This window comes from Parasteatoda tepidariorum, chromosome 8 (genome assembly GCF_043381705.1).
Source record: "Parasteatoda tepidariorum isolate YZ-2023 chromosome 8, CAS_Ptep_4.0, whole genome shotgun sequence".
Classification (NCBI taxonomy): Eukaryota; Metazoa; Arthropoda; class Arachnida; order Araneae; family Theridiidae; genus Parasteatoda; species Parasteatoda tepidariorum.
In genome coordinates, this window is record NC_092211.1 from 18134316 (window position 1) to 18153049 (window position 18734).

Sequence of the window (18734 nt, forward strand, 5' to 3'; positions counted from 1 at the left end):
AAAAAACAGCAGCTGAATACAGATTCAGAAAACCGGAAAAATCAGTTATCCGGAATAGCGATGGTCCCGATCGTTCCGGATATTCGGTTCCCTACTGTTATTAAAATTATTAAAAATCGATGAGTAATAACAAAAAATGTGTTAGCTTTTATTTTTTATTACTCTTCGTCTTACGTACAAAAAATTTGGGGATGGACTTTATTTAGGGATTCAAAATTGAGATAGAAGAAGTAAACAAGAAAAATGTTTATGGCTGCATTCCTCTCAATGGTTGGCTTTAAAAATCGGTATATATGGGTGATTCTCACGAAATATGACAATTCACTGTCCCTTGCTCCAAGATCTAATACTATAAGAAATTTTTTTTAAAAAAATTAATAAATTGCATTGCTGTTGTCATTTTAAAATGACTTTGCATTGCTTTGACTGTTTTGTATAGTTAAAATTTTTTATTGAACTTCGAAATGTCATTTTCCTGGCATGTCCCAAACAATATGTCCAATAATAATTAGCTTCAAAACTTCCCATAAATTTTTCAATATCTAATTTTTTTTTTATCTCAACCGGTGTAAGCATTTCTTGAATATACGCAGAGGGTATTATTTATAAAAACTTCGTATAAAATAATTTTTTCTGTCAATAATTTGTTTGTCCCAAGAAAATCTGTCATTTTCCTGGCTACTTTTATTTAGTGGTTTATAACCAAAATAGATAAGAGTCAGCAATCAATATCTTATGTTAATAGATTGATTAGATACCCTCCTATATGAACATGTCTCGTTGCATGAATAAAGAACCAATTTTCTGGTTCAAAATCTATTTCAAAAATTTTTTCAAGATGAGTAGGTTTTTGTGTTGTCATTTTCTTGGCTTCTTGAAATCATTAATAACATAAACTACATAGATTTATCTGAGTTATTTTAAGAAATCCTGTTGTTTTCTGCAGAATGTAAACGTCTTAGGCCAAAATATTAAAGTCAGGTTATATGCTATAAAATGGAGAATTTGTCATTATCCTGGCTGTCATTTTCCTGGCTTATGAATTCCAGGACATTGAAGTGTTACCAGAAATATTTTTAACTGCTATTACTGCAAGGAGGAAAAGCAAATATTAAACCTAATGCCAAGTTTATGCGTGATTGCAATATGGTTGGATGTAATCAAAGTTATTTATTTATTTAATGATTGATTATTATACACAATTTTATTCTGTACATAACAGCAACAAAAAAAAATTATATTCTCCCTACAGTGGATAAAAAGAATTAATTTAAGCAATTTATGGTTCATCTAACATAAAGGCTTAAGTTGAGTTACTTACTATTAACTTAAAATGACTGTTTTTTAAACTTCTAAGCTAATATGTCATTTTCCTTGCATTCAAGATTTGGTGAAATTCTTTCTTTTTTTATTTTTTTTTTTCTCGAGCAAATCTCAATAAACTGCACTGCTGTCTGTAAAATATTAATAAATGTAACTAAAGAAGTACACAAAAAAAAATTTAGATTGTTTTGAAGATTTTAAATTTGAAGAAATTTTTTGATTCGAAATGTCATGTTTAAAAAGAATCACCCATATACTTTATGTAGAAATTTCAAAATTACCAAAAAATGGAGAGAAAAAAAATCAGTTGAATATAGAAAAAAGTTCAGCATATTCAATTCCCTCTCTTCTTTGGGTTCACTATATCCACAAAAAATAATATTACATGTGTACAGTCCGCAAAAAAAAGAAAAAAAAAGGATATCACCCTGAATAACTTTCGTTCTAATGATCGGATTTTCACGAACTAAGTGTCAATCTTAATGGTTCCTGGGGGTGATCTCAAATATGCTAATAGATTAGTGCCAACTATTAATTAAATTACGAAATCAGACACAAAAACATACTTTCTCTGAATAAACAAATATTTATTTTTTGCCCCCATAGTTTGGTCAGGAGAGCGATTCAAAGTTTGAACCCATTAATGTTAATTTCGCTTTTTGCATATTTCAAAAACTAATGAAGCAATTCAAAAAAAAATAATTGCACCCTCTCATAAAACTCATTTACCCAAAGATAATTTCAAGAAAAAAATAATTTTTAATAATTATTTATTATTATTTAATTAAAGTGAGGATGAAAAAATTTTGAATTATAAGGTATGGATTTTTTATACCATATTAATCTACATATTTTCCAATTGAAAAATCTAAAGTTTCAACTGTTTTTATTTATTAGAAGCTGAGAAAAATTAAAATTAATTATTTTTAAAAAAATAATTTGGCGACAATAAAGAAATAACTAATTGGGGCGATTAATATTAAAATGTGATAAACTTGGGAGGAACTTGACTTCGCGCGCGTAGCGTAAAATTTCATTCATATTTTTTTCGCTAATAATCGTTTGCTAATCTTTTTATTTTTATTTTTTTAAAACTATAAAATACGATATTTCTTTTTTCGTCGTCTAAAAATCTATATGCAATTTAGTAAAGAAATTTGAATAAAACATTTTATTGAATAAAAAACATTTTATTCAATGAATGTTGAGTTTTATACGTCGAATGTCGAGTTTTATGACGATACAAGCGGTACAAGCGGACGAAATATTATTCTTGTGACCACCGGAGACTCGCATTATTTTTAATATTGGTGGGAGTACTTAGCAGAATACGCTTCGTACAGCGGTACTCGTGGTCTGAACGAGTTCCCTGTAAATTCGGGGGGCAGTCAACTTGTTAACTGAGCATTTTTTGAAAACTTTAGAAGTTCTATGCAACTTTCATGCAATTTAAACTGAGCTTTATTGTTTAATGCATTACAACTAGTAAATATCTCTGAAAACGTAAAATAGTTATAAATTGAGTCAATTTGTAAAAGGCACACTGGCCATACTGCTTTGGTTACCGGATTAAAATCATATATAAATAGGAAATAACAGTCGACATGTTTCAAGCACTCAAAAATAAGCACCCATTTTCAAGACTTGACAGGCGTGAATGAGAAAAAACAAAGGTGGTTTTAAATTAAACTTTGACTTTTTGTTTCTTCTCATTCATTTCTGACAAGTCTTGAAAATGGGCTCCTATTTTTGAGCGCTTGAAACACGTCGATTGTTATTTCCTATTTATATATTTTTGAAGCGAATGTAGTTTTTAATCAAGTAATGTCTAATCGTTTCAGTGTCTTAGGATTACTTACATAGATTTACGATTGTTATTGCTATCAATGAAACTTTGAACAAATTGTTCAATTAAGAGGAATTTTTTATTTATTTATTTATTTAATTCAAAGAGCACTTTTTGCTATTTTTAAATGCTTCTTCGCTGTTTTTTAGGTCATTAAAATTCCCCCTATAAAGTTACTTGTAACAAAATTTTCAAGTAGCTTGAATTAGTGAAAAAAAGTTATAAATGTTATATCAAATAACATTTATACAAGAATATTTCAATGTGCTACTTATTTAATAATTCAACGGTGTTTCCAATTGGGGAAAGTTTTGTTACAGGTTTTACCTGTAACAATCGTAGTTAGGTGATCTTTGTTACAGGTTTTACCTGTACTTTGTTACAGGTAAAACCTGTAACAGGTTTTACCTTTGTTACAGGTTTTACCTGTAACAAATATCACCTAACTACGATTCTCGGACCAAAACTGACTCACCAATATCACCAGATACATGTTTATTCAGCCCAATGGTATTAATCCATTTGTGTCTGGAGTACTAATTTTAGGACGTTTTCTTTAAAAATTTCATTCAAATTTAAAAAGAAATTTATCAGAACTCTTCCAAATTATACAATAAATATCCGAAGGATTTGTTCTTCTCGCACCCGTGAAAATGACGGGATGAGATTTCGCCCGCTATTTCTCGCTCCCGTGATATTGACGGGCTGGAGTGTTCAGTAGTAACGCGCCAATAAGAATAAAACTAATTCATTTCTTTCGCCCGGAAAACATTTTNGAATCGTAGTTAGGTGATCTTTGTTACAGGTTTTACCTGTAACAAAGATCACCTAACTACGATTCTCGGACCAAAACTGATTCACCAATATCACCAGATACATGTTTATTCAGCCCAATGATATTAATCCATTTGTGTCTGGCGTACTAATTTTAGGACGTTTTCTTTAAAAATTTCATTAAAAATTTCATTCAAACTTAAGAAGAAATTTATCAGAACTCTTCCAAATTATACAATAAATATCCGAAGGATTTGTTCTTCTCGCTCCCGTGAAAATGACGGGGTGAGATTTCGCCTGCTATTTCTCGCTCCCGTGATATTGACGGGCTGGAGTGTTCAGTAGTAACGCGCCAATAAGAATAAAACTAATTCATTTCTTTCGCCCGGAAAACATTTTATTTCTCATTTTGGCAGTACCAGGATATTTTTAAGGTAATTGTAGATAGTTAGTTTATTTTAAACTAGTTGCAGCACTAATCAAAAACGTAATACATACAAATACAAAATAATTTGTACAAATACAAAAGCCAAAAAATAGGCACTTTTTATGCCCGTTTTATTGAAAATTAACCGATCGTTAAGGGGTTAATATATACTTATAGATGGTAGCACATTTTGAGAATTAAAACTGTGAAACATGTTTACAGCAGAAGTAATTTTTCTGATAAAAAATGGCGATAAGAAAATTTAAGATATCCTATCACTTTTGTTATCAATCATTTTATAACTAATGTTATATATATGTACATAATTTCTAGTTATTTATTTTATAAAAATCAAATGTCCCAATTCACCGATATTTCGTCATTGTAAGTGAAAACGAAAGTCTCATTGAAAATATTAGAATATTTCAATAAGTGATTTTCAAATGAAGCTTCTTGTTGCATCATGTTGTATAAAGCATTGACACTGAAATAAAAAAGTCAAATTCTTTTATTCCCTTTAACATAAAATAAATTAATTGGAAACATTATTTCTTTTACAAATCAAATTTCATATGGAAATATTTACAAAGATGATTTCCTTCACAGAAGGATTAATGAAGAGAGTTAAAGAAAAAAAAGCTTTAGTTTCTTTTATAGTCTACAGTTTATAATATTTTTTTCTTGAAGAGCAGATAGATTTCTTGTCCTAACTTGTGAATGAAAAATTCAAAAGTTAGTGTTTAAAGCTTTTTTAATGGATAAAACCTCATTGTTGATCACTATCACTCAAAAATTCACATGATAAAAAGTTCATCTTCAATGTTTACTGACAACACAGCACCTTCTATGGGTTTGATCATGCCGTAGAAGAGGTGAAATATTCTTTTAATTCATCTACCAAAATTGCTAAAGCACGCAAGATGTTGAATCCAACATTCACTCACACTTCTGAACAGTGATAAACTGGCCGTACAACTGATCATGTGACATCCAACAGCAAAAATTAACTTGATCTGCTAACATCATCTTGCAAACAACCCAAAATGGTCATATCAATCAACTCATATCAGATATTTGGATTGATATGCTTATCAACAAGTAGACGTGATGAACCGGTACTTAGTTTTATACTTGAAAACGAAGACTTCTTTCGCTTCATAATTGAAATGGAATCAAAATTGAAATTTTTCAAGAGATCAAAACGACGCACACCATCAGGACGACTCCAAGCGAATGATTAACAATGCTCATTGTACCGATGATGAGACACGCATCGACACGTTTCGAGTACTCAAGACATGTTCACTTTCATTTCGTTTCAACAATTGAGCTATTGAAGTTTTCATTTTTAAGTACTAATTTTTCGTTTCTATTTTTCTCGCATCGACGCGTTTAAAGAAACTAATTTGGCGACAATGAAGAAATAATTAAATGGGGCGATTAATATTAAAATGTGATAAGCTTGGGAGGAACTTGACTTCGCGCGCTTNCGAATACTCAAAACATGTCGACTTTCATTTCGTTTCAACAATTGAGCTATTGTAGTTTTCATTTTTAAGTACAAATTTTTCGTTTCTATTATTCATTTCAATTGTTTAAGCCAATTAATTATAGCAGTGATGTTCAACCAAAAAATCACTTCACATTAAAGAAAATCTATTTATTAATTTCTGCACCACAGCATGTATAATCATCCAGTCAATCTTACCATGGCATAGTCCGCTGATTTTTCCACAGCATAGATGATTAATCAATCGTTCCTTTAAATGATAAAGGATCAATCAATTAATTTTCCCGTAACAAAGGTAATCAATCATCTGATTCTTATCATCAGGGTGGGTAAACGATAGTTAAAAGATCAATCCAAAGACAGAATCAATTGTGACTTGTTGTAATACATCGGGACCAGCCGACACGCACGAATGTCCAGTTGCTATTCCAACATAATCAGTACACGAAAGCATTAATGAGCAGAAAACAAAGTATGTTTCTTCTTAATCTTTCGAAATTAAAAACTCAGCACTTGTCCAGTATCTTGACGGAACGTCCAGTACGTTTGACGAAAATTCTATTTCATTTTCTGACTCAATTTTTGACGATAGTTCACTGCGTTGGCCTACCATGGAAAAACGGTTGCAGTGAGGGATATGTACTTGGGGTGGGATACACAGCTCTTGGTAGTACTGGACGACCTATGGTTGATGATACAGGTGGGCTTTGCCTTTGGTAAAGGTCCAGGGTAGGCACAGAGGTAGAAGAAGCCGGTGTCCCTAAATGGGCTGCTCCAAGGGTTGAAAGTGAAGACATGGTGGATAAATAACTGCTGTAGCTGTATGACGGGAAGTATGATGCTGGACTAGGTCCCCAGAGACGCGGGAATCGGGCCAACGTCGCGCTATCAGCAGCGTAGTAATCACAGAATGTCATATTTTGCCTTTTCCACTTCGTCCTAAATAATAATAAATAAATTTAAAAAAAATTACACTATAGAACTACATAATCATACATATTTTATTAAAATAATTCAATTAGTAATTTAAGATCAAAATTTAGTCAAGAGCTAGCTAGACTTTATTCTTAAACGTTTTGTTTTAAGTTATTGTTTTATAATGTTTAATTTGAAACTCTTTCCTTGATGTATTTACGATAAGTTGGATTATTTGAGAAATTCGTGGTTGAATTACCAAAAGAAGATTGTAATGGTTGATATTGATGAGTAATTTTTTTTCAATGGGGCTGAATGTAAAAGTAATAAATAAACTATTGCGTATAACTTATGAAAATCCAGTTGATCTTTTTTTTTCCAATGCCCACCTGCGGTGACATTTTGTCAATTCAGGCGTATTAGGGCAGATTTGTTGGACACTCTTTCAGGGGCACCATATTAGGTGAGCCAATGTTGCTCCCTCAGTACAGATAGTACAGAGAATGAAAGAGCATCCATGCCATGTCCGGGATTCAAATCCAATACAAGGCCAGTTCCTACACAGACCCGATACACAGTCTGGTCGACAAATCGAGTTAATATAGTCTCGGCTAATTTATTATTAAATCTATTATTTATTGTGATTATTATTATTTATGATGTATTTATTATGTGTTGCAAGAATATCGTATAAAAATGTAAAAAGCAGTCGTTGATTTATTTGGATTTATTATTATTATTCGAAACCACTGACTTTTTTTTCAGCTTTCTTTAAAATTTTTATACAAAATTCTTACAGCAAATTGCAAGATAAACTAATACATAATACATGGGAAAAATTAACATGATAATAGGAAAATTAGCAGAAACTATATAAGCTGGATTTTTCTAATCTACACGAAATATTTTATTTATTACTTTTTCATGTAGACCCATAGAAAAGATGTTGTTTTTTTAAAAAGAAATTTAAATTATTTAATTATATACTTTTTTATCCTAGGATTCTTTAAGTCCTTGGAAAATATCTCGGCTTTTTGTGAAATATTTTGTGTTATAATAAATGCCACGGGTGCGGCCTGGCCGGGCGTGTGAGGCTTGTGTTCGGGATGCGGTCTTCTTGGGGAACTGTCGCGACGGCGGGTTGTCTTGTCCGTATGCCCAAATGAGGGTAGGCAGTATAAAATCTTTCCTTAAGTTTTTGAAAGAAATTGCCCCTTATTTTCTTCTTCCAGTAACGAGTTTTTAAGGCACAACTACAAACATGTAGTTTCAGATTACTTTAGAAATGCTAATTAGATGACGTAGCACCAATTCACACGCCATTCACACTTATGACTGGACTTGTAAAAATAATTAAACATTAAAGAACGTGTTATAAAATCTTAAACAGAATCATTTACAATTTTATTTATAACAATGGTTAAGTAATGAGAAAAAAGTCCTTTTTCAAGTATTTCTCCCGAGCGGAATAATTAAAATTTTTAATCAATTTCTCTGTTCGGGGGCTAAAATTGCTCCTTGCTTCTCATCCAAATTTCAGAACCCTAACATCAACGGTTCTTTAGTTAAAGGAGATTGAAATTAACGTTACGCTGNCAGTAATGATTTTTGCATAATACATGGGAAAAATTAACATAATAATAGGAAAATTAGCAGAAACTATATAAGCTGGATTTTTCTAATCTACACGAAATATTTTATTTATTACTTTTTCATGTAGACCCATAGAAAAGATGTTGTTTTTTTAAAAAGAAATTTAAATTATTTAATTATATACTTTTTTATCCTAGGATTCTTTAAGTCCTTGGAAAATATCTCGGCTTTTTGTGAAATATTTTGTGTTATAATAAATGCCACGGGTGCGGCCTGGCCGGGCGTGTGAGGCTTGTGTTCGGGATGCGGTCTTCTTGGGGAACTGTCGCGACGGCGGGTTGTCTTGTCCGTATGCCCAAATGAGGGTAGGCAGTATAAAATCTTTCCTTAAGTTTTGGAAAGAAATTGCCCCTTATTTTCTTCTTCCAGTAACGAGTTTTTAAGGCACAACTACAAACATGTAGTTTCAGATTACTTTAGAAATGCTAATTAGATGACGTAGCACCAATTCACACGCCATTCACACTTATGACTGGACTTGTAAAAATAATTAAACATTAAAGAACGTGTTATAAAATCTTAAACAGAATCATTTACAATTTTATTTATAACAATGGTTAAGTAATGAGAAAAAAGTCCTTTTTCAAGTATTTCTCCCGAGCGGAATAATTAAAATTTTTAATCAATTTCTCTGTTCGGGGGCTAAAATTGCTCCTTGCTTCTCATCCAAATTTCAGAACCCTAACATCAACGGTTCTTTAGTTAAAGGAGATTGAAATTAACGTTACGCTGCAAGAATACAGACTAAACACAAAGGAAAAAAATTAGAACATTTTTTTATTATAAAACGCTGTTGTTTGATTAAGTTAAGAATCGAAATGGCTAATAGTGAAGGAAATCAGTATTATAGTGTTTGAATTTTACATTTATTTACTTCCTATCATCATTATTTACACTTTAATGATCTTATGTATCGAGGAATATATTTTGTTTTAAATTAAGAGTCATATTAAAAATGAGTTTTTCAAATCTTTACGTATTATGTGGTTTACATAAATATAGATAATATTATGCTACTTCAATAATTAGAAATGCAGTCGGGAGGGTTTATTCTTTTTTATTTCTACTTATTTATTTTACAGTAAAAAATGTCATCTTTGAAAATATATACTTTTAAAGAATTTCGGACGCTCATTGGCAAATAAAATTTTACAGAATTCCCTCTTATTACCGTTTATTAAACTATCATTATAACTGAACATATATTCACAAAAACTAATTTATTACGGCACATCATACGTCCCCTTAATTAGAGTTATATTCACTTTATCACGGCTTTTGATTTAAGATCTCTTATCAAATATCATTCGTCTTAACGCGTTTTCCAATATAAGATGTGTCATATAATCATTCGTGTTAACACGTTTTATGATTTAAGATGTCTTATCAAATATCATTCATTTTAATGAGATTTAAGATGTCTTTATTTTTAGTCTTATCATGGTTTGCAGAATAAAATGTTTTTTCATGTAGCATTCGTATTATTGCTTAGCATTTATCTTATCGTATTTACGATTTACGATGTTTTATCATACATTACACGGCCTACCACGCTTTGTAGGACGGTAATCACTTAGCATCACTTACTTATAGCTTAACATTTGTCTTAACATGTTTGCGATTTACGATGTTTTATCATACATTATACGGCTTACCACGCTTTGGAGTACGGTAATCACTTAGCATCACTTACTTATCGCTTAACATTTGTCTTAACATGTTTGCGATTTACGATGTTTTATCATACATTATACGGCTTACCACGCTTTGTAGGACGGTAATCACTTACCACGCTTTGTTGTATAGGCACAATTCTTAGTTATTATTATTTTATTTATTTAAAAAAAAATTTTAATAAAAATTAAATGGTTATTTTCTGAACAAGTTTTCCTTATTAAATCTCACTGAAAGAGCAGCGGTGGTTCAGGGGATAGCACGCTCGACTCTGGTTCGAATTACAGCGTTAGCTGGTCGATACGAATTCTGCTTCCGGTTCGTACTGACCACCACAGTGTTGATATCAAATGTCCTCAGTGGTTCGATCCCTACCGGCCAAAGACTCCCCGAGTAGTAAATGGTGACTGATGCACGTTAAATCAATCGAGTCGCTAAGTCCTCCATGTTCCCATAACAAATCAATACCTGTGGCGGTACTGATCCAGGAGTTTCCTTGTCTTCTGGCATGGTTCAAAATTACAAGGCTACGAAGTTGAACATTAGTAGTCGTAAACCCAAAAAATAGGATCAGCTGTTCAACGACGGATATAAAATATAAATATCCTCAGTGGCAGACGGATGATGGGTTAGAATCGTGGGCCCTTGCCGCCGGAAAAACCGTGGGACGTTTTCGTGATTTTCTCCACCTTTAACGCAAATAGGGTTAGTTCCATCAAAAAAGTCCTCCACGAAGATTAATCTGTAATGCTTGATTCAGGAGTTCCCTTGTCTTCTGGTTGGGGTTCAAAATTACAACACTTTAGAGTTGAACATTGATAGCCGAAATTTGGTGAGGTGTTCAACGCCGGGAATAAAATAAAAAAAATATAAAAAATGAAAACTCGAAGGCGATTAAAATAATCTTACTCATCTCAATCTCATAAATTTTTAAAATATTAATAGCGTAAATATTAGATGTAACTTTTTTAATAAATAAACATGAAAAACGCATTGATGTAATTAGTGAACCACGATCAAGTTACCCATTCAGGCTGTTCTGTAATCCTTGCTTAAAGAGTTCTTGTCAAACATAAAGTCTAAAAAGTACAAACAAGAGTCGTAAATGTAATATTTAACCCGTTTCAGGACCGTCATCACATATATGTAATCAGGAAATTCTCCCTTCATGACCCACGGTCTTATATACGAAACGAGACTTTCTGACTCCAGCGGCCCATACGAACGTAAATACTCGTATTATCGCGTGTACGTCCTCTTTGGTACGTATAAAGTCGTGGAGAAAGCGCTTCTTTTTCCTTCAGCTAGTTACTGCAGGAGTTAAGCGAAGTGGGGAAGAAAGTGCCATCGAAATTTTTCGAATTAGTAGCGAAGAAGTGTCTTATTATCCCATGAAACTGGGATGTGTTTCTAATTTCTTCTAATGTCTTTATATCCGTTTCTATTTTCACCAAAAATCATTGAGGTTTTAATATTTTGAGTTCTGCCTTCTTCAGTAATGATTTTTCAAATTTTGATAGCTTTTTTTTTTCAACGCTTAAATATTAATTTGTTTGTTTGTCCTAAAGGGCGTACTTTTTGACATGGATTCTAAATATCTACAATAATAATGTCAATCCTTATCGATAAGAAATTCAATTCAATATATCTTACAATCTATCCCTATAATCTAAAAGAGTCTTTTAAAAGATAAAACTTTACCTTCGGTTTTGGTACCACGTCTTGACTTGTGTGTCAGTCAAATTTAATTTGGCTGCTAATTCCATTCTGTCTTGAACACTCAAGTATTTTTGCCTCTCAAAGCTTTTCTCTAATGTCTGAAATTAAATGAATAAAAATTATTCAATTGTGCAAGTAGAAAAAAAATTGTGTAATTTTACCGTACTGTATCATAAAAACATTTCCAATTAAAAAAAAAAAATTTGGTGATAAAACCTAAATATATTTAATTTAATACCATTCATATTCTAGTTTTCAAACTGATAGTTCTTATGTACTTTATTACATGCATGCATTCATTATAAGGCATCAAATATTGATTAAAAAGTAACCAATTATTAAAAGAAGCATTTAAAAACAAAGTATTAAATAGTTTTATTTCTAAACGTATTTTAATCTATCTACTTGGTCAAATATTACTATTGCAGAGATTATACTCGTGTAAAGTTAAAAATTTTTATCTGTCAAAAATTACCGTGAGCTTTTATAATAATTAGTTAAGAAATAATTATGATTATATTTTTGGATGACTTACTATTGTTACAAGACAAAAGTTGACGATAATCTTAGTAACGATTAATTTTGCTATTAGTCATAAAATAAGTATGATTACAATTTTGGAAATTTCTATTATTGCCGGACAATAATTAAGAGTTTCTTATTTTCGAATAGATACCTTTTGCTATAGGTATAAAAATAATTATAGTTATACTTTTATGAAGGTTACTATTTTCTATGATTCAAATATTAACGATACCATTTAGAACAGTTGTTTGTTGATATTGATCAAAAAATAATTATAATTATATTTTTTTGGAAAGTTCAGTTATTAATCGGTCAAAAATTAACAACAGTACATTTTAGAACGGGCACATTTGTTTTCGTTTAAAAGCAGTTATGATTATACTATTGCTAAGGTTAACTATTTTTTTTCAATCAAAAATTAATAATAACTTTTATAAGGATTGGGTAAAAAGTATATGTGCCATTTTATGTTCGGATCTTCTAGAACGGTTGCTTTTGCGATTAGACAGAAAATTATTATGGTTATAATTTTGGAAAGTTCTAATGTTATCTTTTAAAAATTAACAATAGTTAATTTCAGAGCATTTACTTTTGTTATTAATAAGAAAACAATTATGGTTAAACTTTTTTAAAGGTTAATCTTTTTCATCAGTAAAAAACTAACAATAACAAATGGAAAATAAATGTATTTATAATTTTGAATAAGCTACGACTGATATTGGTCAAAAAGTTAACAATAATTACTTTTAGAATTATTAGTTTTAGTTCTGATATGAAAACATCATTCTTATTATTACATCATAATTATTATTATTTCCTGAAAAGTTATTATTTATAAAGAACACAATAAACCTAGTTACAATTATATTCAGTGCGTGGATCATATTAGTGGTTTTATAAGGCATTATTTGCAAATATTTTCAATATAAATAAATCTCCAATTCAAAACTCGAATGTCTGTTTCGTTAATCTCTAATTCAAAACTAAATTATTGAATAAAAACACCCATCTGTGTGTTAATGTACATTTTGAAATAAGGGTTGCAAATAACTGGAAGTATTAAAAAATTAAAATGAAATTTCTCGCACAAATCTAAAATAACAATAGCTAACATTTTGAACTACTTTAACTTTAATTTTTTGGAGTTTAATGGCAAGTTTAAAATGTAGGCTTCGATATTAACGATGCACCTTCATCTGACCATCTAGATCAGGGGTTTCTTACTTACATGAGGCCGGGGGCTGCAATTAAAAACACCAGTCAAATGGCGGGCCGCAACTTTATCAAAACTTTATCTAGGACTTTTATGTTTGAAGGAACATTAAATATTACTGTCAGATTTTTATCAAGTTGTACAAAATAAAAGTATTGAATTACAAATTAAAATTAGAAGTAGATTCTTAAGCAGCATACACGGTTATTTTTGCATTTGAATAAATCGCCAATAGCCCATTGTGCAGCTCTAGTGCGACGTAAAGTAACAATAACAATAACATTTGAATAAATATTTTCTTGGATGCAAAACTTGAGAAATAATTAAGCAGCATGCACGGTTATTTTTGCATTTGAATAAATATTTTCTTGGATGCAAAACATGAGAAATAATTTTTTTTGCACCGTTGGTATGTTAAATTTCACAGAAAGGAAGAAATTAGGTTTTTTGACGAAAGAAAAGTATTTTAAACCCATTTTACGACACGAAGATTTTTTACGAAAATTGTCCGCAAAAAAGGACAACTAATATATTTTAGTTCGCGGGCCACAAAAAAAAAAGGCTTCGAGGAGCCGCCAGTTGGTAACCACTGATCTAGATGAGCTCGATGAAGAGCGACTTTTATTCGAAATTTCAAGTCAAACGATAAGGGAACTAACAGTAAAAATAGAATTTTCCTGTACTAAAAACTTTTAAAAAATGAGAAGAAAAAAAAGAGCTTAGTTGACAACCCGATAATTAGAATTACAACCAAATGAAGTATTCTTGATTACACTTTTATATTCGACTATTAGCGACTATTTCGAATTCTGAATTTTGGAACCGTGATTTCTTTATTAGAATCTGCATTACTTTAATGCAAAGGTCATTACCATTTTATTAGTATATATCGTTGTATTACAGATAAATTAGTGACCAATGAATCACACGATACACAACCAATTTTTATTCATTAAAGATTTGACATCGTCTAGACAAACAAGACTTTCTTTTAACTTCTACTAAATCGAAATTAAGTCGCCAGATTTTGTTTTTTTTTGTTTGTACCTGGCAACATAAAGAAAAGCCGACCTTTTCAAAAAGCAAATGGTGTTGCACGATAAATCATTTATTGTCATTGGAACTAAATGTAATTTTCTTTTATTCCTCGAGCCTCGTTTTTTGCCATTTTCATTTTCTGCTGCTTATATGCAGGCAATCTTAAACGGTTGCGTGTGACAGTTAATAGAATTGCAATTGCTTGGCGCGTTTTACGGCTTAGTCTCCATTATGTCCTGTCTTTTTTTTCTTCTTTCTTTGGCCTGCAGGATTTTAATTACAAATCTCACTCAAATCTAAATCTTCGTATTAAATAATCGCTAATAGCTCAATCAATGTTTTTGTCGCCATTGTGGTTAAAGTAGAAGAAACTGAACGTTTAGATTAGGAATTCTGGTATGAACAATTTTTTTTTTTGTCTTAATTAGAGAAACCCATCATGCTATTTTGGTAATTTACGTCATGATAATGAACTATCATTAATATTTATAAAAAATGTGTTTAATAGAACTTAAATTTTATCTACAATTATTACATTTAATTTACAATTATTTTATTGCTGTTGTCAAATAAGTAATAATAAAATTAACTAATGACGATAAACAGTGAGGAAAATAATGTTAATTAATTAAATAATACATGCTGATAAATACTTTCAAATTTTAATGCTAATAATTAGATAACAAGTTATATTTTAATAATGTTGTATGCGATTAAAGAAATTAAAAAATGCAAGAGAGGATAAAAAATTTATAAATACTGTTTTTATTCTTCCCTTCTTTTTTAAATTTTTGGTTCTCTTGAAATTTGTAAACGATAAGTTTAATTATTTTAATACCCAAACAAATTAATTAGGCCTTGTTCTTGAAGACTATAAGAACTAATAAAGATTATAAAATTTGTTGAAAACTCAGGATTTTGCACTTTTCGTTACTTAGATTTTTTAGTTGTGGTCTAAAAACAAAAACTAGTTTTTTTTAAATAATTAGAAATAAAAATTTGTTCAATTAAATTGACACAAAATTTATTTCTTTTGAAATGATTTCATACTAATTTAGTTTACGTCAAATAATTCAAAAATAAATTTAGTTCAAGCTCAATGATTTACAACCAAACTTAACTTAAGCCAAATAATTAAAACTAATTTTAATTCACGTTTCTTAAATTCAAATTCTAATGATTTATAAAAAAAATTTGGTTCAAGCCCAAATAATTCAAAACTAAATTTAGTTCAATTCGAATAATTCAAAATCAAACCTAGTTCAAGTCGAAACCTTTAAACTAAAATAATTGTCTTAAAACGATTCAAAATTAAATAAATTTTAGGTTGAATACTTGCAACCCTGGTTAAAAACAACATAAGTGTCGAATTGATTCAAAACTAAATAAAATGATGAATGCTTATAACCCTGATTAAAAAACATGGGGTGCTAAATTGATTCTCTAAATACAAACTCAGATGATATATGTCTAAATTTAGTTCACGCCTAATGATTCAAAACTAAATTGATTCAAGTCGAAGCATAAAAAACCAAATATAGTGAAAGTCAAATGTTTCAAACTAAAATAATTTGACTTGAAGATGATTCAAAAGTAAATGAAGTTCCAACCAAATGATTCAAAACTAATTAAATTTTAGGTTGAATGCTTGCAATCCTGATTAAAAACATCGTGAATGTTAAATTGATCTAAGACTAAAAAAAATTAGGCCGTATTCTTGCTATCCAGTTTAAAAATATCGTGAATGTCAAATTGATCCAAAACTAAATTAATTTTAGGTCGTATGCTTACAACCCTGATTAAAAACATCGTGGATGTCAAATTGATCCAAGACTAAAAAACATTAGGCCGCATTCTTGCTATCCTGTTTAAAAATATCGTGAATGTCAAATTGATCCAAAACTAAATTAACTTTAGGTCGTATGCTTACTCTTAATTGATGATCTGTAAAAGCTGTTCTTGCTTTTCGAGGTTTTTTGTTCTTCAGTGAAGGGCTACTATCTCTTGAGGAAACCTGCCTCGAACTATATCTGTCATTACCTACAAAAGTATAAATCATTCTAAGCATTAAAACAAGTTTTACATATTTTTAAAACAAGTAAAAAATTTTCATGCTTTACTATACTGATAAAATAAGGAGGATAAATTGTTATATTAATTGTGCAGTACATCCTATATCTTCCTGAGATGAAAGGTTTAAATAATAGAAGAAAATAAAATTTTTATTTAGAAATATGTAGATAAGAAGTTAAGCTCACAACGGCTATATTTTTTTTAAATCAATTAATTAAATTTTATTACTATTTTTAATTAATATTTAATTGTCTCATAAAAAAGTGATATACATAATTTTTATTATTTTTGCATATTCAAAATATTTTTTTAGTGTATTTTTTCTAATTTTTGTCTCGAATTAAAATTCAAAATTAAAATTCCTTGTCTTCTGCATTGAGTTCAAAATTACAAGACGAACATTAGTAGTCGTAAACCCAAAAATTGGGTCTGCTGTTCAACAACGGATATAAAAAATAAAACAAAATATATAGTTTTTACTGTAAATACAACGAATTTCAATCCCCACAGTAAAATATTCCAGATCAAATTACAGTATGAAGTACCGACATTTTCTTACGGGTGCATCCTCCATAAAATTCGTATTACCGTAAAATTCATTTTACCGTAAAATCAATTTTTATCGTAAAATATTATACCGTAATTTCTACAGTGATATTTATTTGATTCAGTGATTTTACGGTAATTATTACTGTAAAAATTACTGTATTTCAGATTTTTTGTTCTGTAACATGTTCCGGTAAAAATAGACTTTACAGTAAAAGTATGATGCACCCAAAGTACCGATATTTTTTACCGTGATTTGATGCGGAATTTTTTACACTGATGCATTTATAGATTAGGTTAACAAAAATCTTGCAACCCAAAAATATGTCTTTTTTTTTGTTATAAGGAAATGTTTTTTTTTTAAAACTTTCATCAACATAAACAATTTTTTTTAAGAACAAAAACTATCCTCTACAGTTGTATAACAAACAAATTAAATTTAATTAATTTCAGAAAAGCAAACTTATTCAAATAATAAATTGATCACATTTTTTAATGAGAAAATATATATAAATAGCCTTTATTCGAAAGATATGAGCAAATTTTATTTTAAACAACCTTCAGACTTAAATTTATATAAATAAACAATAGAATGAGTGTAAATATTATAATTTACAGGTCAAACATAAAAGCTTCGAAATGCCAGCTCAAAACATTCGAAAACACGAGGAAGTAAGTATAAAAGCGCAGCACTTTAGAATGAAACTGCGTCCTTTTTTCTGCATCCATAATTCATGTTTCTAATAAAGAGTAGAAAAAACTTTCACGAAAATCGTTTGGAAATTTATACGTAATTACTGACACACGGGTGGCTATTGTGCCGACATGGCGTAAAACGGTTCGAAACGCACGATTCTGTCGAGCGTTGGACGCAAGTCATCGCGCAATTAAAGTTATATCTTACTCCCATCTATTCAAGGGGCGGCCTCTACAACAAAACAGCGTCGACGCTTTTTTGTCTAATAGAATAGAATGTATAGCTTGTTGGAGATCTGATTATGCAAATGAAAAACATGATCGGAGTTAAACGAGTAGGGCGATAGATGGCGCTACTTTGATTAATTTTTAAAACGTTTAGAACTGCAGGGACAGCAAGAAACAGATAAAAAAGAAAACCATGATAGGAGAAATACTCCAGCACGACAGCGGGCGCTGTAGATTGTCAAAGCACTAACCGATTGTCTTAGAAAAAAAAATTGTCGTAGCACCTAACGATTTTTTTTTTTAAAAGCCTAAAAATGTTTGTGATAAGAAACAAAAAAACCATTTTTAATTCTATATTAAACCATTAATTCTTAAACTTGGTCAATTATTATTTGTTTCAGATCCTCAACAAAATTTGTTTGCCAAGATATGTAAGCAAACAAAAACTGATGACTTTCAAATTCTGAAAGAATAATTGACTTTAATTAACTGGAATTTTGAAAAACAAAGAATTTAACCTCTTTGCTTCGAAGTCAGAAAATTCATAGTTTTACCTTAACTGAAACATTCGTGG

At 30.1% G+C, this 18734-nt stretch overlaps 2 protein-coding genes across 3 annotated transcripts in view; one reads left to right on the forward strand and one right to left on the reverse strand.

Annotated features, from left to right (window-relative positions):
- Positions 1 to 3686, forward strand: part of LOC122269548 (uncharacterized) — a 7223-nt gene extending 3537 nt beyond the window's left edge. Inside the window, exon 3 of the mRNA XM_071184501.1 lies at positions 3555 to 3686. Within this exon, the coding sequence (XP_071040602.1) occupies positions 3555 to 3686 (132 nt within the window). The remainder of the gene's footprint in view (positions 1 to 3554) is intronic.
- A 1174-nt stretch (positions 3687 to 4860) lies between these two features.
- LOC107441496 (barH-like 2 homeobox protein) overlaps positions 4861 to 18734 on the reverse strand; it is a 50517-nt gene continuing 36643 nt past the window's right edge. Inside the window, exons 2-5 of one of the 2 annotated variants that reach the window (XR_011637492.1) lie at positions 16548 to 16657; positions 11824 to 11939; positions 5868 to 6819; positions 4861 to 5771 (exon numbers count right to left, since the gene is read on the reverse strand). Coding sequence is in view for 1 of the 2 variants with exons in the window: in XM_016054784.4 (XP_015910270.2) it covers positions 6474 to 6819; positions 11824 to 11939; positions 16548 to 16657 (572 nt within the window). In the remaining variant the exon portion in view is untranslated. Of the gene's footprint in view, positions 5772 to 5860; positions 6820 to 11823; positions 11940 to 16547; positions 16658 to 18734 lie in introns of those variants that run through there. The other variant, XM_016054784.4, reaches the window with a different exon arrangement.